The sequence below is a fragment of the Botryllus schlosseri genome, chromosome 14 (assembly GCF_051294905.1).
Source record: "Botryllus schlosseri isolate E-star chromosome 14, Bs_hap1, whole genome shotgun sequence".
Lineage (NCBI taxonomy): Eukaryota > Metazoa > Chordata > Ascidiacea > Stolidobranchia > Styelidae > Botryllus > Botryllus schlosseri.
The window spans coordinates 22665743-22689392 of record NC_137249.1 but is presented as its reverse complement, the minus strand read 5'-3'; the positions used below and the strand labels follow the sequence as shown (position 1 = coordinate 22689392).

Sequence of the window (23650 nt, the reverse complement as noted above, 5' to 3'; positions counted from 1 at the left end):
CTGGTTCCAAAGCGCTTATCTCCATCTCTTTCATTGCAGACGTAAACAATCGGCGGAACGCCATCAATAGCGTTTCAGAAACGCAGAAATGCGTAAGAGTCGCGACACAACCACGACGATACGGTATGTTATGAGATAGTACGGCATTCATGATACGAATTAATTTGCTAAGTATAATAAAGTATGCATTTAGTAGCAATAATGTGATGTTGTATACCAAGTCACCACCACAATAAGTAGAATGGCATGTTGTGAAATGTTCGCAATGTTGCAATGTGACGTTCCGAGATCATAGTTTGCAACAGGCGCATAATATCTGATATTCGATTTGAGCATTGCGGATATGTTTTGAGCAGGTCACAGCCGATTTCTCGTTCATCAGTAGAGCTGAGGAAATTTAAGTATACATGCGTGATTCGATTATTACTCGATTATCAGGCTTGAATAAAGTCGAACATTCGAACATCCCTCTTTATGACGAGTATACGGGCGATGCGAAAAGTTCAAATACGTGGTTTTATGCGACCACAAAGAAAATAATGCTTGTTCTAGACCGCATCAATATAATTCAGTATTTTTTCGATGGGGTGCCTTTATTTTGTACATGCAAGCTAATGAAAAGCTAATGCAGCTAATTAAGCTAAGGAAAAGCTAATTAAGCTAATGAAAGGCTAATTAAGCTAATGAAAAGCTAAGTAAGCTAATGAAAAGCTAATGAAAAGCTAATTAAGCTAATGAAAAGCTAATGAAGCTAATTAAGCTAATGAAAAGCTAAGTAAGCTAATGAAAAGCTAATGAAAAGCTAAGTAAGCTAATGAAAAAGTAAGCTAATGAAAAGTAAGCTAATGAAAAGCTAATGAAGCTAATTAAGCTAATGAAAAGCTAAGTAAGCTAATGAAAAGCTAATGAAAAGCTAATGAAAAGCTAAGTAAGCTAATGAAAAGCTAATGAAAAGCTAATAAAAAGCCAATTAAGCTAATGAAAAAGTAAGATAATGAAAAGTAAGCTAATGAAAAGCTAATGAAGCTAATTAAGCTAATGAAAAGCTAAGTAAGCTAATGAAAAGCTAATGAAAAGCTAATGAAAAGCCACCTATATGTGAATTACAAAATTAATGTTAGAGACAGTTAGTCACACTTATCAGTGGTCACACTAACGTAGTAGGTTGGTATTAATGGTGTTTCTATTACTATAGGATGGTCATTGGTCATTTTACACCAGGCTGGTATTCGTTATTACGGTTCCTGATCCACCGACTATTATGGGTCGGGGCCTTTGCAAGACACCGTCTACGCGGATCGTACGAGCAGTACAAGCCCACACCCTACATAAACCAGAAACACTTGGGTAGGAATACTGGAACCGACTTGGGCCTGATTCGAACTCCCAACCAATTCGTTTTGCAGCTGCGGAGCTGTGAATACATTCAAGCGAACTAAAGCGGAACTAGTCAAGTATATTCCGCGCTAAGCATTATTCTTGTCGGATATTATAATAAAAGATCACGAGCGTCAATGCGTTACGACTCGCTAGTCGATAGGCTATACCTTGCCCCTCCCTGTGAAATATTATAAAGCAGAAATGATACGTGAATATCCCAATTCAGCGCAGCAAATATATGCAATTACAAAGTAGTACATATCCGGACGTTTTAAACGTTAGTTTACTCATTGCTCATTATCAGGATGACAATTGTGCCGATGTCTCACTAGTACGTGATTTAGGTTTCGCAAAGGTAACGAAAAAGAAGTCTTCCCAATTTTGAAATTATGCGCAGAATGATTCAGTTCTAAAAAAAAAACGATCAATAATCTAAATTATAATCTGTCGATCATGATGTGAAGTTTATTTGTAAAATAAAAATTACTGTCAAGCCCACAACCAATATCCACGCGAATTCGGTTTACCAGACATATCGCGTGCCGAAACGGGTTAATCCAGTTTTGTATGATGCGTTGATTGATAGCAGGCATGCTGGAGCTTGTGAGACAATGCTGTTTTCAAATCCTCCTTGCCTTCCTAACTAATTACCATCAAGAAATGAACTCCCTTTGAAATGTCGTTGATGTTCATGTTCGTTCACGCTATCAAATTCAGTTTGCAAACATAACCGGCCACATTATCATGTTAGGCGTGCTGGCACTTTAGCACCGAGTAGGCAGAAAAACTTCGTCAGAGATCACCGCTGTATGTAGTGCCGAGATAACGTAGTGGTATAATCCACAGCTGCAACACCAATGGGTTGTGGGTTCGAGTCCGACCGAGGTCGACTCCAAAATTCCTACCTAGGTGCCATCTCATCCGTGTAAGCGGTGTCTTATAAAAGCCAAGAATGTGGGCCGTTGTACAAGTCGGCCGCTACGGAATAGAAATGTAGAAAATTGCCTGGTGTAAATGACCATGACCATGACCATATTAGTCGAGACCAGGGCCGTAACAGCACTTCGTCAGGCCCCCCAAAAAACTTTGGTCTTGGGCCCCCCATAGGGTTATAGACCGAACTTCTGGGGGGCGAACGGCGATACACTTTTACCGCTATTCATCATATTCATTGCGAGTTTGTTTAGTGAATCAGCTTCTGTCGCCTAAGCGCGCGAAGCGCGGAAAATTTCTAGAATTCATGATTTCATGGGGCAGTATGATCGGGAATTGCATATATTGTTATCAATTTTTATCTTCTCCCTGCTCACGTAATCAGATTTGCCGGTAGAGCTGAGTGAGGTGTGTTTGAAAAGGTAGGACCACTCAATAATAATTAAACATCTTCGGGGGTATACCCGTTGGCAGGAACGAAACAGCACCTCGTCAGGCCCCCAAAAACGTGGGTCTTGGGCTCCCATAGGGTGATAAAACGACCCCCCCCATCACGTTGTTCGCGTTTGTCACGAAATTATCTGTACCGCATTGTGAGCCAGCGCGAAGCGCGAAAATTTTCGATGATTTATGATAAAATCGGTCAATCAGATCGGCGATTGCATATATATTATGCTATCAATTTATTGTCCTCTCTACTCACGTAATTAGATGTACCGGTGGAGCTGGCTGAAGTGTCTTGAAAACGGGAGGGTCCGTAAATAATGATTAAACATCTTCGGGCGGGCGGACCCGTTGATATGATCTCGTTACATGATATTATTTCGTGACTTCCAGTCTGGTATATCAAAAAGTATAGAATCGTCCGAACGTAGGCTTCTAAACTAAGAGACGCACACGATTTCAAATTGGTATTTCTTCACTGGCATAAAACTTTTCCCAGCGGGATGATATGTGTCTTGTGAGGTTCAGATTGCAAAGACAGGAACATTCGGCGCCAGTCATTTAGGAGCCTATGGACAATTAAACCTATATGTATTTTGTATATATAATGAAGTCTTCGGTCTGCATAAGGGCGTAGACCTTTTCGGCCAAGCTTTTCTCGCTGCCGATCGTTCTGGCACACTTCTTGGAGTCTCATGTCTTGATTGTATGTATTGGTGGGTGGTGGCGCGGTAATGGCCAATACCCAATAATATAGATAAAAGGCTACTTGAATTCGCGCGCAGCGCGAAAAAATTTTGAAAAAATTGCATAAATTTTCAAAAAATATTCTATGATTTATGCTAATTCACGAAATAATTTTGGGCCCCCTTCGAGCTCGGCCCCCCCCAATTGGGGGTTTGGGGTGCGGCAGTTACGGTGCTGGTCGAGACACACCATGAACACCTCAAAACAAACCTGGCGGTGCCGTCAAATCTTCCGGTTTGCAGGGTGCAGTTAAGTCTGAATTGGCACTATTGCAATCATAATTCAAAAATCCCTATTGAGAATCGAATATCCAGATTCTAAACTTGGATTTAAAATTTCGGATTTGATACATCCAGAATCATATGAGCGAAATACTAACCTGGACTTACTTCCTTGCTTCATTGGCTTCATTTTTACATTCGCTGGTTTCATTAGCTTTTCATTAGCTTAATTAGCTTTTCATTAGCTTACTTTTCATTAGCTTACTTTTTCATTAGCGTAATTAGCTTTTCATTAGCTTAATTAGCTTCATTAGCTTTTCATTAGCTTACTTTTCATTAGCTTACTTTTTCATTAGCTTACTTAGCTTTTCATTAGCTTACTTAGCTTTTCATTAGCTTAATTAGCTTCATTAGCTTTTCATTAGCTTACTCTTCATTAGCTTACTTTTTCATTAGCTTAATTAGCTTTTCATTAGCTTTTCATTAGCTTACTTAGCTTTTCATTAGCTTAATTAGCCTTTCATTAGCTTAATTAGCTTTTCCTTAGCTTAATTAGCTGCATTAGCTTTTCATTAGCTTGCATGTACAAAATAAAGGCACCCTTTTCGATGCTGTCTGTCGGCCACGACTTCACGGAAATTTCACTTCCACTAGCATGCGTGGCTTTGTACTATATATGTTTTGGATGCAGTTATACAGCTAATTAAGGTTTGGGTCGTTCAAGTTTCGTGGTAAAGGCACCAAAGCATATTTTACATTGATAGTACTTGGTATAAAGGGAGGTATAATTTCAGTACTCGAATCGTCTCTCACTTCTCATTGAAATTTTACTCAATTCAGATTTGAGCAATCGAATCATTACGTCCAGCCCTAGTCCTCGGGTAACGGTGACGTGCAATGTCCCGCTGAAACTCACTCTGTATTGCGCAGCCCTGCATATTGCAACCTCGTGTCTCTGTCCTAGTTTGGAAACCGATGGTGAGTTGTCGATTTTGACGCCCGCCGCCGCATGATGCGCTGCATTCAGACCACTGCGTCCAACCGCTAGTCGAAGTTGGCCCTGAGTTCAAAATGGAATAAATATCGCGAAGAAAAGATAGACCGAAACCACGACTTTTAAAATAATATGCCTGGACACGCTTTACTACTAAGAGATTCAATATTCAATACAGATTTGATTCATGGCGTGGCCAGCCAGAGGCGCATATATTTCCGTGACACGGCATTCTTTCATTCGTTCAGCCATCACTCGAGAAAAGTATGACTCACAGCTGCAACACCAATGGGTTGCGGGTTCGAGTCCGTCCGACGTCGACTCCAGAACTCCTGCCTAAGTGTTGGAGGTTTATCTAAGCTCCTTCCCCCCGTCTGATCCGCGCAAGCGGTGTCTTGAAAAGTGGGCCTTGCTACAAGGTCGGCAGATACGGAATCAAAATCAAGACAACACACACAAAATTTGGTTCAATTCCAGCCAGTAACCGCTTTGCTACAGGAGAAGTAAGTTTCTCTTTATTATATAAAAATAAATAATAAAAAATTTGAAAATTTTCTGTTCACCCCATGAAAGTGTTAGGCTGTCTATAGAAACGATGCTCACCAAATTAGGTTCAATTCCAACCAGTGGAAGCGGAGTTGTTGCGCTCGAAAAATTTGGATTTGAATAAAATAGTATTTACGGTGAGCACAACTATAATAAATAAACAAAGAATCGGTGACCGTAAAGACTATTTTATTCAAATCCAAATTTTTCGACGGCAATAATTCCGCTTCCACTGGTTGGAATTGAACCAAATTTGGTGAGCATCGTTTCTATAGACAGCCTAACACTTTCATGGGGTAAACAGAAAATTTTCAATTTTTTTATTATTTATTTTTATATAATAAATAGAAACTTACTTCTCCTGTAGCAAAGCGGTTACTGGCTGGAATTGAACCAAATTTTGTGTGTAGGCTTAAATTAGGTAACCTAACAATTTTATCAAGTAGCCAGTACGATTTGAGAAAAAAATTCATTTTTGAAGAGCCCTATTGCTCAACAACATGTTCTCGCATACGTAGGTAAGATGGAGCACGTGACTTTCGTATAACACTTCTTGTCTGGACAAGGTCATAATGATTCAGCATCGCCAGGGTTTTTGCACAAATCTTCGAACGAGTGTGTGAATTTACAATTCAAGAATACCTACAGCTACACCCGTAAAAGGATCTGCACGATGTAACCGATCATTCAGTCATTCAATGGCTTCACTCACCTTGGCTACTACAACGGTCTATGTTGCAGGATCGGGTCTCTGATCTTCTCTGCAATCGACTCGTGAAAACTCGGGTCTGAGTGCCACCGCCGCATGGCGCGCTGCATGTAGACCATTGCCCCCATCCATCGCCGGTAACTGCAGACCCTGAGGTCAAGGTACAAGTGTTGATTATGAACATGCTCCGTGATTTAACGTATGCATCCAATCTACATTTCGTAGTATACTATACTATCCTATTAAATTGGCAATGTCTAGTATCCTCAATAGAAGCAATCAACTTGACAACTGAGGATTTAATTACTGATAGCACAATGAAAAGAATGTTTTTCAAATATCATATCACATGAAGTATCACAGAAAGTTGAAAATTGTGATTGCAGTATACATGTTTACAATTCGGCATATCCGGAATCGTAATATTACAGGAATATCGGTCTGGCGTAAAATGGCCAATGTTGTGAAACAGACGAAACACCTCGAACATCAAGACAACAACATTTGACATGCACGGGGTGAGATAATTTAACACAATATATATAGATATCATTCGCATCGTCAAAATTAAAACTTCTAATGTGCTCTTCGTATTCGTTGATAGTAGAGCGATTGGACTAGCTTATATTAGAACTATGATTTATCAAAAAGAAAGATTGAAAGCTTACCTTGAGTATCGCACCATTGCGGGTTGCAAAAACGCGTCTCTGATCGCCGCTGCGTTGGACTTGCGAATACTCGTGTCTGACTTCCTCCACCGCAGGAGGAGCTGCATTGCGACCATTGCCCCCACCCGCTGGTGGACACTTGACCTGAAGGGTTCGCGCTCAACTTAGTGAAAACTCGTGCGACATACAAATGACAATGGCGTTGATTTAATTGGATAATGATTGAATTCAAGTTTACCTAAGTTCAGGTTGATTTGATTGAATACTAATCTGGGTTACAGATGCCAACGAGCAACAACAAATTCAGGGTGAGAGTTGTGTGATAGTATCGGTAAGTTTAGGCTAGGTTACGAGTTTCATAGGGGTTCGAGTTATCGTTGGGACTCTCACGTCAGGAAATCCAATGTGTAGCTCCTAAGAACTGTATTTCTATCATTCAAATGATATATCACGCAACGTAATAACACGGCATGTACCAATGTGTCACTTAAAGAACCTGCATTTCAACTTTTGAAAATGTGTCACTCAATCTCTATCTATAATTTTGCAAACATTCAATTCATCGATCAGGCTATTATCATCCATATACACAGGTTCATATGATGGATGTTACGCGATAATATACCGAAAGTAATTCAGGTTGACAGGATTTGTGGGAAATAATGTTGTTCTCTGCATGATGTGTTTCAAATTATAGTTCGAAATTTACACATTAACCATCCTTGCCGACATATCCGTTTTGAAATTCACGAAGAACCATATGCACATATCAGTATGAATATGTGAAACAGGGTCCGTGAAATAACTTCTAAACTGTTTGACGGTGTTGTAAGTAGACACTGGAAACTGGACACCCTTCAGTAATTTAAATAATTACATTCTTCTGGCACAATGATATCTGCTTGCTTAATGCTTATGTATGTACTCGTTAATAGATTGATGTGAATCGGTTCTGTCATCAAAACGATGCATGTGACAAAGGAAAAATAACAATTATTTTCATGGCGTTTTTTGAGTAGTGAGAGTGACGGACATGCAAGCGAAGCTATTCCCAAAATGCAGCCCCGAGAGGCTTCATCATCAAGTTTTGTTTTCGTAAAACGAATTTCTAGCGCTATTTATGTTGACCTGACCTTCGAAACTCGGAAAGCTTCCTTGAACGTTCGAGCAAGGTGATTCATTGCATGATCGAGATTGAGATTCAGAACAAACTTGACCACTCCACGGTGCGCATCCACGAGTTCTGCTTTGGATTCCATAGCCGCACGGTTTGCTGCATTGCTGCCACGGTCCCCAATTTGCCCAGATTTGATTTTCTGCAAAACGCAAACATTTCGTATAGGTTTTTTCCTCTTTCTAATAGTTCAGTGGTTCTCTCCTTAGGAGTCCGCGAAGCCTCCAAATTTGCAAAATGGTCAATAACCGAATTTTTATTTTGTTTTAAAATAGAGAAATCGTAAAGCAGTTTTGCTTCATAACTGCTAAAACTTCAGGACTCACATAACCAGTGAGATGACAGATTCCACTATGCAAACTCATTTAACTGCCAATGGCCTTCTTATACTAACATATTGCTTTTTAGGGATGTTGTGTTGGGGTTTTGGAATATGTTTGTTTGCAGAGATCCAGTTCTTCCTGTGATATACATGGCCGCTAGTCCCGAATAACTTCAAGATAGGCTGCTACATAGAAATGACTAGGCTGGCTGGACGTTATATTGGTCAATGTATGTTGCGATCATAGCCAAATGTGTCGTCGGAAGCGTCACGCGTTATTATTACATTCGCTCCTACCTATCTTTGTAGACATGGATTTTCGACACTCGTTCATATCAAATCGACAGCGCGGATTTTCAAGATATGGCCCCGTATTTCAAGAAATTAAGCCACAGAATTCGCTTTGAAATAATAAGTCTTCCCAATTTCTACATAAATAGTATGATGTTAATTTCAAGAGAGTTCATTTTGCTGTTGCTTATCAATAGCCTATAGTTAATAATTCCACGAGACAGATGACGGTTGCACGACAATAGAGGTAAATTTGAACTAAGACTTTGGGGTTCGCGGGGGTCCGTGACGGTCCAAAGTGGGCCCGGGAAGACGAAAAGATTGAGAACCACTGTAATAGTCTATATCATGGGAGTAAACGGGGTTGAAAATAAGTAACGGGTTTCCGAGTCTCAAATAATTCTCTCATTTCAGCTTTTGACTCGAGTCAAGTCGAGTCACTTTCATTTTGTCGTCGATTCCAATCCGGGGCCAAGAGATTGCAGAAAATAGTTGGACCCGAGTCCTGGTCATAGTCGCAGTTCAAGTCCCAAATTCTATTCAGCATAAGGCCTATTTAGCTCGCTTTCGGTGACATAAAGAGGCCAATCACAATCAAATGGCGTTTTTGATGTCGCAATTTACGTGCATCGTTGTCAGCTTCTGCAGGAGCCGGTTGTATAAATAGATTCGATAACTGTTGTTTGTGCTATTCATGGTGTTTTCGATTACAATGATCATTGATCATTCACAGCAGACCGATATTATTTACTGAACCTAAGGCTCGCACCACCCCTATAGTTAACCTATATTTGTATTAACATCCAAAATGTGATTCACGCAAACAGAACTCACAATTTTATCGCGGTTATAAATCCTAGGTGTCTACACTCTACATGCTTACCTTCCTATGTAGCTATACGGGCTAGCAACATATGGATTATATTGCTATGTTTGATTTATACCGTGGTGTAAGTCTGAGGTAGGTTCTAGTTTCGTAAACCACGGGAGGTAGACGGGTGTGAAGTCAACACGCTTTTTCCGCCATGAGTGTACAATTCTACATCTCTGCGTAGGTAGCATCGCCGATATGGGTACTTCGTGACCTAACTTCGTACAACTCCGTGCAAAATAATCTGATATTCATTTACATAATGTTTATTATCAAATATATACGATAAATACGACTCTACTTACGAGCGTTGACGAATCGGTTCAATGCCAATGTCGTAGTTAACACAATAATCCGTAATAACATTGCGACTCCTCTTTGCTGGACGGGAGGTTCTCTTGAAACCCAACCTGAATCTGTTACGCTAGCGGTCTCGACTAACAGAAATGAATGGTTACCAGTTAAATTTATCACTTTATAATATTGCACAGAATCAAATACGATTGCATATTCCTAATCTCATCATATCAATCAAAAACGGATGCTGACCAACCGACCTTTCTGCCACTCGCCTTCGGGCTAGGCGCGATGAACTGAATATCTTATATTCACGGTGAGCTATTAAATGAGTTCCAAATCTTTAATCAAAAATACGGAAATGAAAAAGAAATTGCCTCGGGTATTTCGATTGTGGCATCTATGTAGGAGAGTTCACCATACTTTGAAATACGGCTTACGCGGATTTGACGCTCGCACAACGTGTACGTACGTATACATATGCCGCACTGCGTAATTATGGACGGAGTATTACTGTATGTATCATGAGTTAATAAAAATGTTAACTGTTAATAAAAATGTTCATCGGCAGCACATTGGATAACCTGGAAATATACAAGACCTATTAACAAATAGGGAATTTTCTTTCTAACGAAGGACAATATGATTGCGTGTTTGATGCGTAAAAATAGAAGTACGAAGGTAGCATTTCACTACGGGATGTTCAAATTATCCGTGAGAAAACGTTTATCTGCCACTGGGGAAGGATTCGTGTCGTGAGATAAGACATTATTCTAAATACGCCTAAAAGGAAGAGGTCCGTACTGAGTAAAGGTACAGAATAGCTATCTGACATTAGCGTTGACAAAGTGTCGTGCGTACCACGATCAATGATGCTTAATCGCGTGTAATTAGCCATTTGCGCGTTGTTTTCAGCTGTTAATTATTTGCAATAATCACTAAGCAGACAATGTGGTACAGGTACAATTTCGTGGTATCAATTCAATTACGCTGGCATTCGTAATCGTATCGTTGTCAATAAGCAGATTTCAGAAGCATCATTGTTTGTGACCGAGATCTCAAAGGGTCACGATTCACGAATATGGTTGTCACCGTTTCCAATCGGTATAGTATGACAAAATAATATATATGTAGTCAGGCCGAGATACTTTTGGCATATTTCAAAAATAGCTTATTTTTAGCATTTTTCAGATTTTATTTTTGGCAATTTTGGCATCGCCGTGAATTCATATTTGTAGACTCGAATTAACCATATAAAACGCTTCGGTTTGGTCTACTTATGAAACGGAAGTCACAAAACATGCCGTATCCACACTGTGCCATCAAACAGCAACATTTAAATCCGAATTGAAAACGATGTTGGGGACCAAATTCACCCGAAATAAAACCGAGTGCTTTTACAATATCTATTCTCAATAGTCAGTTCACTATGCGTGCAAATTTACCTGCATTCACACTACTGGTCACAATACTTACGATAACAATTCAAAAGCGTTTCTGACATGTTTGGATCGCAGCCATCACTAACCAACCAATGGTAAAAATCATGAGTGACTTTACTAATCAATGTTATATGAAAGATTATCCACCCTGGAATGTAAAACTAAGAAAGGATTGAATTTATATATGTAGGCTATGTAAGGTACGTATGGATCTGGATGCCTATTGCACAATGTATGTTCATTGATGAAACTATGTCTATATATTGGCAATCGTGACACAATCTATTGAACAATGAACATGCCGACAGTTTTCAATTGCAAGTTTAAGAGGAATGGGATTCGATATGCACATTGAGATATATACAGCGTGAGTCGCGCGTGACGGCTACATGATGTAACAAAATGCATGAGCATTGACAACAGGCAAATATACCTAGTAATTGCGCTAAATTTAAAAGAATTCGGGGCCCTCTATCGCAGATTCCTAAGTACGCTAGGGTTACCATATGTCCTCCTTTTCGGGGTTTTTGAAAATGTCCCTGAGGACGCCTAAAGGTCCTGCTTTTTGGCAATTCGTCCTCCTTTACAGCTTTCAGAGCTAAGTCGATGGATAGATTCGAGTGAAAATGGGCATAAATACGCTTAACAGGAAATTCGTGGTTCGAACGCAAGTGATGAACTTTTTTTTCAGCCAACCAACAGAATATGTGACAGAAAACTGTATTTCGGGAGTTGAGCCGGAAAATTGACCTTTTTTTAGTCAACCGACCATAAATTGGGGAGAATTTTACCACTTTTTCCCGGATTTTACTCCAGTATTATAAGTCTGAAAATTTTGAAAGAGTGTCCTCCTTTCGCGATTCCAAAATATGGCAACCCTAAAATATGCTGGTTACTACATTAGCGTACAGAGATCATTTACTTCCCAATCGCTTAATATCGTATACTTCCTAATCGCTGGATATCATTTATTTCCTAGTCGCGTGATTTATCAATCAACAGATTATAGTAATTTCAGACTAAATCGCTGGACATAGTAGTCTTGGATAGTAGTCTGCAGACACCTGAAGGCTTATACGGACCCTAATATAAGAATACTGCTTCACACACTTGTTTCGTCGCTTCATACAAAGTGTTGTCAATTCTTGTTGACATTTTTATCAAGAACTTTCATAAAAATCTATATTTTCGAAAAGTTTCATATTTGGCATTTTCAAAATTTTATTTTTGGCAGTTTTGGCATTTCGTTCTCGAAATGGCAAAAATAACACGACCTGTATATAGTGGAATCATCTCCGTCATTGGTCGCCCCAACAACATATCCGAGTAACTGCAATTCCTTTCTGCATTCATGTTGCAGTTAGATTAGTAAAATATAAATATTTTATACTAGTCAATCTGGGAATCCAGGAGTATATGACATATGGTCTGGTATCGTAATTATTTCGGTCGAAATTTCAATGCGTATTCTCTAGTCTAGTTGGACTTAGAATAAACGCTATATTACACAATACCGACTAAATGTATTCCACTCATAATGGAAGACTGCTATACTGTGTATACTGTCGGCAGGCTGAGCTTAATGCACTTATAAAATAATATTCGAGATGTAAACAAAAGCCGTTGCGGTTCATGTTAATGAGAGATTAAATTCGAACCAACAGCGATACATTTATATGACGTTGCATTTCTCGGCCATGAATCATGAGTTATACAACTTGTATCTGTTCGTTTATCAAAAGTATATCACAATTTAACCTCATTGAGTAGATTTAACTTTGCACATCATTTTGGAATTGTCGCTAGCGATGGTGTGAACGCCTTGTTCACGTTCGCGCTGGACATGCTGTTGTTACTGCAGTAAGATGCAGTGTGCAGTAATTACTACCAATTGATTAAGCGCCGCAATGATTGTTCAATGTGGACTGGGTGTCGCCTTCTTGGTTCAGTATGTTTGCTGTCAATAAATTGTTAGTTGCCTTGTTATATGTGTGGTTGCTAGGTGTTAACTCGTGTGCCTTGCACAGGCTTTTCTCCGTCATTGCAGGCAACCTCAATTTTACAGCCTTATCGCACGACCTATTTTAATTTGCTCTGATTTAAACATTCCTCTGTAACCAGAGGTGGTCATTAACGAAGTACTTCTACTTTTTGACGTACTTGAAGTAGAAGTGGGTCGCACAATGAAATTTCGATGAAAAGTGGGTCGCGAACTGAAAAAGGTTGAGAAGCACTGATCTAGACCTCAACTTGCACTTCTCAGGAATTGCTGTAACAACATTAAATGGGTATTAATCATTTGGACGCAATGAGTCAAGAAATTCTCCGGAGAATAATTTTTCTAGCGCGCCGCCAGCCGAAAAAGTCTGAGAGCCACTGGCCAACACTGCGAACATTTTTGTGAAATAGTGTTAGCCTCAGTATAGCCAGATATTTTCATAAATTTTCGATAGCTTGACGTAAATAACACGCTATTCCGTTATGAATAAACATTATGATAATGGGTTGTAAGCAAGTCACAAGGCTCCGAGTCACAAGTCAATCTCACTTTTATAGTTTTGACTCGAGTGAAGTCGAGTACAAGTCGGCGAGAAGAGGGTCGAGTACGAGCCATGGTATTATGACTTGAGTCTGAGTCCAAGTCCGCTTCTTCCTAAATGCCAAATCGATCTCCAAAATGTATAAGAAGATTTGCAATAGAGCAATTAGTAGAACGCTCTTGCGTTTCGACCGAAAAATACGATGACACTTCCCAAGGTGAACCCTCGCATTTCTGAAACGAAGAGCAGAGGTTACACCGATTTGCAATCAGTATTCAATATAATGTTTTCGTTTTTTATGAAAATCATATTTTTATGGCATTTTTTTTAACAATTCGCTGATGCGCAGTGCAATTTATGCACCAGTATCTATATAGTAACGCATTATATATGTATTGTGGTGGATATTTGTTTTTATGACTCAACGAGAATTCGGCGTTGCCGCAGGCTTGCAGATTAACCTAAGTGTTTCGCGGGTTAGTGAAAGTTAAGAACCACTGTGATGGGACATTTTGCTGTCAGGTCGCGTCTTCATGCGTTGCTGTTGTATCGGTATACCCATGCCTATAATATTGGTGCTCGACTTCTAATGGTCGTTTGCACCAGATCTATGATAAGAGTGTTATATACCGTTGTATAATATTATATATCTCGACCAGTGGATAGAGTAGGACATCTTCGATTAGAGTGACCATGGTGAGAGGATTGACCAATGATGTCTCCAACCGGAGAGGAACGGCGTCTCTTATTTGGTCCCGTAATACTGCCGATGGCATTCATATTTGTTACATTGGATGACGTAATGTTCAACTGTTCCTGTTACGCCACAGCTTTCGCAGTGTCCGGCATCGTGAATTCCCATTCCATACAGATGCGAGTTCAGTTTGCAATTACCTGTTTGCAGACGACTAAGTATTGCGTAGGTTTTCTTGGCAATTAGTATTGAAGCTCGTGGTTCATAACTTGCGTAGAATCTTTCGAACGACACAAAGCGTACTCTGATTAATCACTCCGGCAATATTTTATACGGATAAGGGAAAACAGAGAAAGGCAATGCATCATGTGTATTCGAATTAGCACCGTGAAGTCACATGACGTCGTATGTACGATTGTACAATGCACATTGCACATGCTCACTACGAAGCTCTAACAAAACTTGGTGTTCACACGAATCAGAATCGTGAACGGCTTCGCACCATTCGTATACTTGTCACCTTCATGGCAAACACACGTGTTTATTTGCTTGTTTACCTCGCAAAACGTGTTTTTCTTTTCCAAATTGACATCGAATGTTAATCGTAACCTTCGAGCGTTACTTTGCTTGTATTTCTTGCAACATTTGTAACAACGACATACGAGTTCGGGTTCCAAAATTAGATGTTGCTGCAATTTCGCTGGTTTTAAGGAGAGACGAGGCTCGACGACGTGCGAAATAACCTTTTGATCCCATTCCGTCTACTTTTGCTGTGGCGTCATCGCTAATCATTTATAAAGAACACAGCATCAGCTACACAATATATTTATATCTATATTTAATATACACCTGAATCCGCTTAGTTTGGACACTGGATAAGCCGGACAATCGATGTATGACATTATAAAATGTCTGGGAACGGAACGAAAGTAAAAATTGCGCGTAATAACTCCCGTTGATTTGGACACAAGCTCGCAATTCCTGTCGTCAGGTTGTAGCACAATAAACGTTACTTCGTTCGCAGTGGTGGCCCTACGATTAGGGGACCGGGGCGAGACATCCGGGGGGCCCATATAAGTATGTATTCTGAGCTTATGGGGGCTACGCCCCCAGACCCCCCTTTTGCATCTATTGTTTTGTTACCAACTTGATATTAGTGCGCCATATGGAACGGGATTACGTGATGTGTATATGACGCTACAACACGGCTTTGAAGCAGGCCGGATTGTTGAATTGCTCTAGCTCAGGGGTTCTCAGCCTTTTTTTGGCCGTGACCCATTTTCGGGCTCGAAAATGTTCTGTGGCCCACCTTTTACCCTAGAGCCATACTCATAGTCTCGTTCAATATCTGGTAATCGCCGCCGCCGATATGACTATATCTCTAAAATATGCACATTTTTCTCTTAGCCTACTAGTCATAATCAAACGCAGGCTTGTAGTTACAAGAAATCGCGCAAAGCGTGACGGCAATTTTCAAGTTCAAATGCTCTCCTCCAACAAACAATCAGAGAAATAGTTCTGGCCCCTTCGAGCTCGGTTTGAGGGAGGGAGGTGCGACATTTACGGCCCTCGAAGATCGTATGACTCTCGTGTAATACACCGCTGTTCCACTCACGTCGCAAAAATGAATGAACCAATCCCCTTATCCACTGTGTGATTGGAGTTTCAGTTTCACTATGGTGGGAATAATATAACCATTCCGGGCATCGTTCAAACAAATCTTTGGTGAATGGGATACTACAGAGAAGTGGAAAAATAATTTTATAATATGCTAGCTGGAGTTATAACCGTCGAAAAATTTGGATTTGAATAAAATAGTATTTACGGTGGGCACAACTATATAAATAATTGAAGAATTGGCCATCGTAAATACTATTTCATTCAAATCGATGGCGCGGCGCGGTATTTCAAGAAATGAAAATACAAAATTCGCTTTGAAATAATAAAAGTATTCCCAATTTCCACATGAATAGTAGTATATGATGTTATTTTCAAGAAAATACATCATCTTGCTGTTTATCACTAGCCTATAGTTAATATTTGGACAATGCATATGATGGTTGCACGATAATTGAGCTGAATTTGAATTAAAACCGGGGGATCCGCGGGGTACCTGCAGTCCAAAGGGAGTCCGTGAAGACAAAAGGTTGAGAACCACTGTTATAGACATTGAATATATATCCAAGCGCGGGGTTTCTTAACCTTTATTGACCTGGCGAAACCTTACGCTAATCTGCAAACTGTCGGCGAACCCAAAATTATCGCCCTTATAGTCACAACAACAAAAATCGACCACGCACTGCGATACAACACTGGTTCGCACAATGATTTTCTATAACATGATATGATTCTCACATAAAATGAAATGGACTATAATGAATAGTTACTGCAAATCAGTGTGACTTTTGTTGTATGAGTCGGATGTGTGTCGTAACCCGTAGCGAACCTCTGAGACTGGCTTAGTGAACTCCAGGGATTCCTGTGAACCACGGTTAGGAACGACTGATCTAGCGTACTGTTCAGACTATAATACATCATAATCATACAATCCAATAAGCCGATTTTCTCATCCACTCAGGTCATACAATATTTAACGTGGTATACTGTAGAAGACACATTAGAAAAACATCGTCATATTTACTGATATATTACCCGACTTGGTAGAGCGACATGATAGCACTAATGCCTTCCGAGGCTTCCTTGTTCATTGATTCCCTCCCTCTGCATGTGTAAAGACTTCGGCCGTATTAGCAATCTCTAGTGCCGTTACGGTGATGTTTAGCTCACTGCAGCTCCGTGGATGAATCGAATTAGTATTAGACTGATATCAGAATACTAGAGTATCAACATATCTCGCGTGACTCGTCAATTGGTAACTATTGTCAATTTACAATCCGCCAAGACCTTGAGTGTCAGTATCAGAGTCTGCGTGTGAAACCGTGTGCACCGCCTTTCGCAAGCAGCAGAATAATCCATATGAACGACACGAAAGTCCGCTACTAAATTACTTTCAATACTACGATTCAGATGTCAAGCATGGCGTGTCAATATGAACTAATTGAAACTGCCGTGCTGCTATCCGACAACGTGAATGTACAAATTGTACATAGCTGTACGCACAGTCGTACACACGTTCAGTACAGTGCGATGTGCGGTTATACGTCACATATTTCGTGACGACCATGTGAAACGTGACAATTTTAGAATTGATCAATCAACGTGACAGTCGGTAGCGTATGCGTATTATCAGATAGCATGTCTGAAGATTAAGAATCCGGCGCAGGCGGGAAGTACCTTTCAGCGATGAACTCTGGAGATGTGGAAAGTGAGTAAAGAACGCCTATGGAATGTTGTTGTAGGTTACCTCTGTAGTATCGCTATAGGTCCATCTTATATAATAATCAGCACCATTGGTATCAATATTCAGTCCTGATAAATGGGCACTGGACATATACCATGTAAGAGGCATTGAAGGTAGAACATGATAGAGATGAACGTGCTCAGTTTTATATACCACGTAAATGTGTGTACTGTGCCGTCATGTACCGTATAGCTCGGAGCATAAGGAGCGTATTGTATATATATGTCAGACGTAAACTGTCGGTCACTGGTAATGTAGATGGTAAATTTAAGATGTATTGGTCACTTTCAGGGCAAACATATATATAAGTTGAAAACATACATTTTTCGGGAAATGCCTTTGTATAGCACACGCATAGGCTATACTGCAGGCCAGCGGTCTCCTATCAGGAGTCTGCGGACCGTCCGTGGCTAGGTTCCAGTTGGTCCGGGAGGTCATTGGAAATCGAAAGAATAAATAATAAATATTCAAATAATTTAACGTGACTGCCGACGGAACGTTTACTGCCGCAATCCAACCTACCAAAACCCAATATTCGGGGTTGTTTTTGTTGGTTGTGGTATTCATGGTGTCCGTCGACTACTAATGGCCATTTTCACCTAGACAATTTTCTTTATTTTCATTCCGTTAATGCCGACTTGTTGCACGGCCCACTTCTAGACTTTTATAAGACACCACTTACACGGACGAAATTAGCTACATAATATAGCAGCCACCAATCCTAAGTTATATCCTTTCTTTTTAGTTAATTGATACTGGATTACCAATAGTCACTTTTGCATTTGAGAGTCGCAAAGCTTGGCTAGTTGGCTACCTTCTAAAAGCTCGACATATGCGATTACAAAAAAATTCTAGGCGATCATTTTCGAATATCGATAAGCTAGATCGGCCGTACGGAAAGCTGGGGTTTCGAGCAACTATAATACTTCTACTTTGCGTATACTTCCACTGCTGTGTCTAACTGTCAATGGATTCTGACTTGGTTGGTACTTTGAAGCAGGTAGATGAATTTGATCATGTCCTTGATTTACATCGCATTGTTATAGGGTTATCTTTTCACGTCATAACGAAACGTGCTATCATTCGAAACTCGATGTTGAACGAGTATAGTCGTATTACCATTTACCAGTTACTGAGTCAACAAAAGTGTGTATATTCAATGCCGAACCAGCAGGCGAAGACCGTGCAGGAAAGAAGTACCTATAGGTAGCATATTGCTAGCTTTTACAATAACCCCATTGCTGTTCTTACAGTGGAAAACACAACTCTACTTTTGAACGCTTCACGTCCTGGGGATACTTTACATCGTAACCACGGTGTCCCGTACCTGCCGCCGATAGCATCCTTTCTGTTTATTGCTTTCGGTGTGATTGTGATTTCGCTTGCCGTGTCACGTCTTGCATCATTCGTCATTCGTCGAAAGAGGGGATTCAAGACCGACGAAAGTGGGGCTTTGATGGGAGCTATACGCGTGATAAATCCTATGAAGGTGAGCTATTATACGTTCATTGCTATATTTATGTGGTAAACGGTGTAGTGTATGGACCATTCGCAAGTATGTGATCATTACGTGAAATCCGTGACGTCATGTCATTGTTTAAGGATGTTGTTCAGTTCAAGTAGTATATACGGTGTTTGGACTGCGTTGGCCATTTACACTATAGGCCGATATTCATTATTATTATTTCTGTTCATCACACTTTTTGCACGTCACTACCTCCTTCAATAGGTTTCGCTTAATTCATTTGTCCCACTCTGTCCTCATCGCAGAAATATTTAACTGTGTCATTCGTGCCAGTATGAATTTTCTGTGTAACATAAGTAACGTCAATATTAAATACTTCCAGACAAATATTACGGTATTCAACTAATGAAAACTGCTACAAAAGTGATCCGATAAAGCAGGGAAATATATGAGAAGCCTGCATTTCCATCTGACGGCTCCTCAACACACCTTGAGGGCAGTGTTGCCAATTTGGCGATTTTGTCGCTAGATCTAGCGATTTTTCATTCGGTTTAGCGACAAAAAATATCGATCTAGCGACTAGCGATAAATTTAGCGACTTTTGAAAAATATTTGGCGATTTTCCAGCGATTTTTTTCCAAAATATCTGATATCAATCAGTTTTGAACGGCAAACATCATGGAAGTTTACCATATCTTACGCGCTCAACATTGTCAGCACGCAGCACCGATCTGATGCGTTCAGGTCGCGTGCATGGATATTAGGAGCGTCTACAGTGAGTTTCCTGGTCATGGAAGGAAGTTGGCCGTAACTTTTCCAGCCATAAAAACCTACAGTGTCATATTACGACTCGAGTCCAAGTCATTTCGTTGCCTGCTCAGTTTCGAATTAACGTCTTGTTAAAACCACTTCTTATAACTCTTTGGTGATATCGAATGGTTTGCATTTAAAATATACTAATTTTCATCACTCTTGACAGTTTCTGGCAGCATTTTCTATTGCCACTACCAATAGGAGAAATGCCAATAGCATGGTTGTTTGACTATTCTTCGAAATTACAATGAAATGCCGTTTTTAGCCGTCTGAGAATCGAGTCATATGGCTTGGTCCGAGTCATGCGCAATGAGAGAGAGAGAGAGAGAGAGAGAGAGAGAGAGAGAGAAAGAAAGAGAGAGTCTTTATTTTCATCCCACCAAAATATACATGACACACGGCAGTGATGGTATGGTACAGAAAATATGCATGCACACTGCACAGTATTCGGTGTTAGATAGGAATGACGTTGAAGGTCATCTAGTCTGATCACACCAGCATCAAACAAGTACACTTTGACTCTAAACTCTAAACAGTCTGTCTGTATGAAATGTTTCGTGAAAAAAGTAAAATAGACGAAAAATTAAACGATGGTAGCAATGTCTGGGCGAGGTAGGGCAAGAGTGTTTGTATAACGACAAGAGGTGATCAAGTAGGGCATTTTTGAATCTATCGAGTCGAGTCATTTCTGTATTTTGAGAAAATGACTCGAGTCAAGTCGAGTCATCGCAACTCGAGTCGAGTCATTACAACCCTGCTCAGCTGGTCGGCGCCCTCCTTTATATTCTAAAGTTCACGTCGCTACTTGTAGTGGCCTGTAAACCCGGTTCGAGTCATGTCGTGTTCAAATATTGCCACTAAGTTAAGGGACGGCAAGAGCTTTCCGCAATTATAGGTGTATCGCATCACGTAGAGGCTATTCACGGACGCACCGAGCAACGCACTTGTAGAACTAGGATGCTTTCCCCCTCAAATTCCCTTTCAGCGGCAGCTTATATAATCGTCAGATTATATTTTCATCTGCCCAAGACATTCGCACAATGTTCAATGCGATATACAAGACACACAATGCGATATGATGAACAGATAGGGGGATGCCGAACGACCAACCAGTTGGCGTCTCTTAAACTGGTATCCATCCCAACCTAGTGCCCGATGTCTTCGATGTTATTCTTTCTTCGTCGGCCTTTTTAGAAGTTACTTCTTGCTCGTTTTCTTTCTGTATCGGGTCTTTTTTTCTGAGCTTTTTTTGTGTCGCCGTAAGAACAGCGACACTGGGGACGAGAAGCCCAGAATAACCTCCTACGGCGGGAATCGAACCCGGGCCGCCCGAGTAGATGGCGCCGACGCTCACCACACCGCACATTTTGTCGCGTTTTGAGATGACTGACATGACTCTTGCGTATTACGAACTAGATATATTATAAGTATCATTTGATACCGACGATTAAAGCACAATTGACAAGACTGTATAAATATTCTGGTTTTATTTAACAACCTTAGGAATGAATGGAGATATAGCGACTTTTTTTAGCGATTTTGTTTCAAGATTTAGCGACATCTAGCGATTTTTGTCCGTCAGGAGTTGGCAACACTGCTTGAGGATGCTGATGGTAAATTTTGTAAACCGCTAGGTATCGTGATATCTCACAAAGTCACAATTCGTAATATACGTTACATAATGTAGACATATACAGACTCTCTTGGAGTACTGGAGGTACAAAACTGCAATATACTATCCAGTTATATATTGTATTTATAAAGATAATTTTCGTTGAATCACAAAACAAATACCAGCCACATTAAACATGAAACTAAACTACCAGGGTTGTAATGACTCGAGTCGCCATTTTTGTTGACTCGACTTGACTCGAGTCATTTTTTACGCATGACTAGCCAAGTCATATGACTCGACACGCTAGAAATGAATTATTCAAGTCCCGTACATCAGGACTAATGGTTCACAAATGAGCTGTGTATGTGCGTCAACAATGTGTTAAAAGCACAAAACCATTGCAATATGATGTCAACACAATACGAAAACAGTATGAATATTTATTGTCAGTCAGCGTGAGATCTGCTATTTCCTATCTCTTTAAAATGCGAAGCTTCGCACTAGAAAGTACCACATTATTGTTAAGTTGAAACGCATCAAAGGGATACCAGTTGCTTAATTGCAAATGAGCTCATAGATATTGTAGATCGAATCGGCATTTAAAAATGATATGATTTTGAACCCAACATCCCCTGCGTATGCCACTGCATACGACGTACGACCAGCACACTAACATTTCGACTATAGCCTACTGATCGCGTTTAATTGTCTGCTGCAAATGATATGATGGTGACGACAGGCGTGTTATCGCGAATCATATATTATGAGTTGAGTTTGTGTCTTGACCCATGGCCTACTAAAGTTTAGTTACTTTAGTAGGCCATGCTTGACCTACACCAGAACCCCTGATACTGTCTCAGGGAACCCCGGCTCAGAACCACTGATATATGGGTACATTTTAAAAAAATCATGGAATGATGGTTAAAGTTGTGTGTTTAAGAATCTATGTAATTGTCAGCTGCCCGTAGACGTCATCTTGATGTGATGTGTCCCAATCCCATAAGATCTGAATAACAGTAAAAATTCCGTGTTCCAGGTACTTTCCGAGACTCACCGCTCGGTAAGTCTCGCTGACGATGTTCACTATTCTCCGCTCAACATTATCGACGCGTTGAGGTCAAGTCAGACGGGGAGTTTGACGAAAACCGCGTCCACGGAAGATTCCAAAAGGCCGCCTTTGGTTCGGAGCGACGCCGGCACGATACCCCAATATAGCCGCAGAAAACATCTGGTGCGGCAAACTCGCGTTGAAATCGATATTGAAAAATCAAGGATTTCAAACGGCATATGTGACACCCCTACAGAAGGGGATGCTGACAATTTGAGTTTGGTGCCAAATGATGACACAGCATGAGTTCAGAAGGTTAATCTTGGTATGTGACAATAAAACACTTGTGCAGGGCCCCAAACAACGTTGATTTCGCAGCCCTGTAGTTAATGTTGAAATATTCGGCCTAAGCACCTACTGGAGTAGTGCTTGTCCCCAATCATAAATGAAAATGGATGAAGTGTGCTATAGATTCAGATAACAATCATACGTGATTACAAAAGTTACCTCAGACTTTCATTAGCAACCTTTCCATATGGCCATGTTTGGATTCTCAATCGACCATATAGGGCCGTATATGTGTCGAATAGTAAGACATGTCCTCGTGCGAGTAATACTGCAAGGAAAAATGCATGTCTGTGTTATGCATATCTACTCTGGATTATACTTGCTATAGTAACCAATCAAACATCAGATATCGTGAATGGTATGATTTGCCCTCCGTGACAATGCCATATGCTTCCCATAACGGACAAAATGTAGGTCCATTTTATGTCCCTTTACTTGCCTCGTTCTCTGATGTCGAGATTTGGTAGTCAAGGGAGGTGGTATGAAGATTCATTCTTATCACACGACTCACTAAATGTCGCAACAATTATAATTACCACCGTTACATCGCACGCCCGTTTCTTGATTAGGAGACCTAATAAGAATGGTTATTGGTTGTATGAACTTAACGAGAATTTGTATAATTGTGTGTGCATTGATTTATTAGATGAGAATACAGAGACCCATTCGAATCATTAGCGTTTTCGACTATACCAGTACCCAACCACGTGATTTGAGAAGACCACAT

At 40.3% G+C, this 23650-nt stretch overlaps 2 protein-coding genes and 1 long non-coding RNA gene across 7 annotated transcripts in view; 2 read left to right on the top strand and 1 right to left on the bottom strand.

Annotated features, from left to right (window-relative positions):
• LOC145456592 (uncharacterized) overlaps positions 1–9955 on the bottom strand; it is a 65000-nt gene extending 55045 nt beyond the window's left edge. For 2 of the 5 annotated variants that reach the window (XM_080334728.1, XM_080334727.1), the window contains exons 1-5: positions 9606–9955; positions 7776–7958; positions 6643–6786; positions 5978–6124; positions 4642–4785 (exon numbers count right to left, since the gene is read on the bottom strand). In XM_080334728.1, the coding sequence (XP_080190854.1) occupies positions 4642–4785; positions 5978–6124; positions 6643–6786; positions 7776–7958; positions 9606–9666 (679 nt within the window). In that variant the 5' untranslated portion in view covers positions 9667–9955. The remainder of the gene's footprint in view (positions 1–4641; positions 4786–5977; positions 6125–6642; positions 6787–7775; positions 7959–9605) is intronic. The other 3 variants (XM_080334726.1, XM_080334729.1, XM_080334730.1) reach the window with 3 other exon arrangements.
• On the top strand, positions 602–3997 carry LOC145456593 (uncharacterized). Its single transcript, XR_013920656.1, has 2 exons — positions 602–822; positions 1078–3997. It is a non-coding gene; the product is annotated as an uncharacterized LOC145456593 (long non-coding RNA).
• A 7257-nt stretch (positions 9956–17212) lies between the features above and the next one.
• LOC145456248 (uncharacterized) lies at positions 17213–23600 on the top strand. The gene is made up of 3 exons (XM_080334326.1): positions 17213–17598; positions 18888–19123; positions 22564–23600. Exons 1-3 carry the CDS (start codon positions 17577–17579, stop codon positions 22879–22881), a joined length of 576 nt encoding a protein of 191 aa, XP_080190452.1. The 5' UTR covers positions 17213–17576; the 3' UTR covers positions 22882–23600.
• The last annotated feature ends 50 nt before the right edge of the window (positions 23601–23650 follow it).

Excerpts from the sequence above, each read along its gene's own strand:
- LOC145456248 (XM_080334326.1), top strand. The coding sequence starts at position 17,577 with ATGAACTCTGGAGATGTGGAAA. Across the intron at positions 17,599-18,887 it reads GAACTCTGGAGATGTGGAAA|TGGAAAACACAACTCTACTT; the intron begins GTGAGTAAAGAA and ends CTGTTCTTACAG. Across the intron at positions 19,124-22,563 it reads GCGTGATAAATCCTATGAAG|GTACTTTCCGAGACTCACCG; the intron begins GTGAGCTATTAT and ends TCCGTGTTCCAG.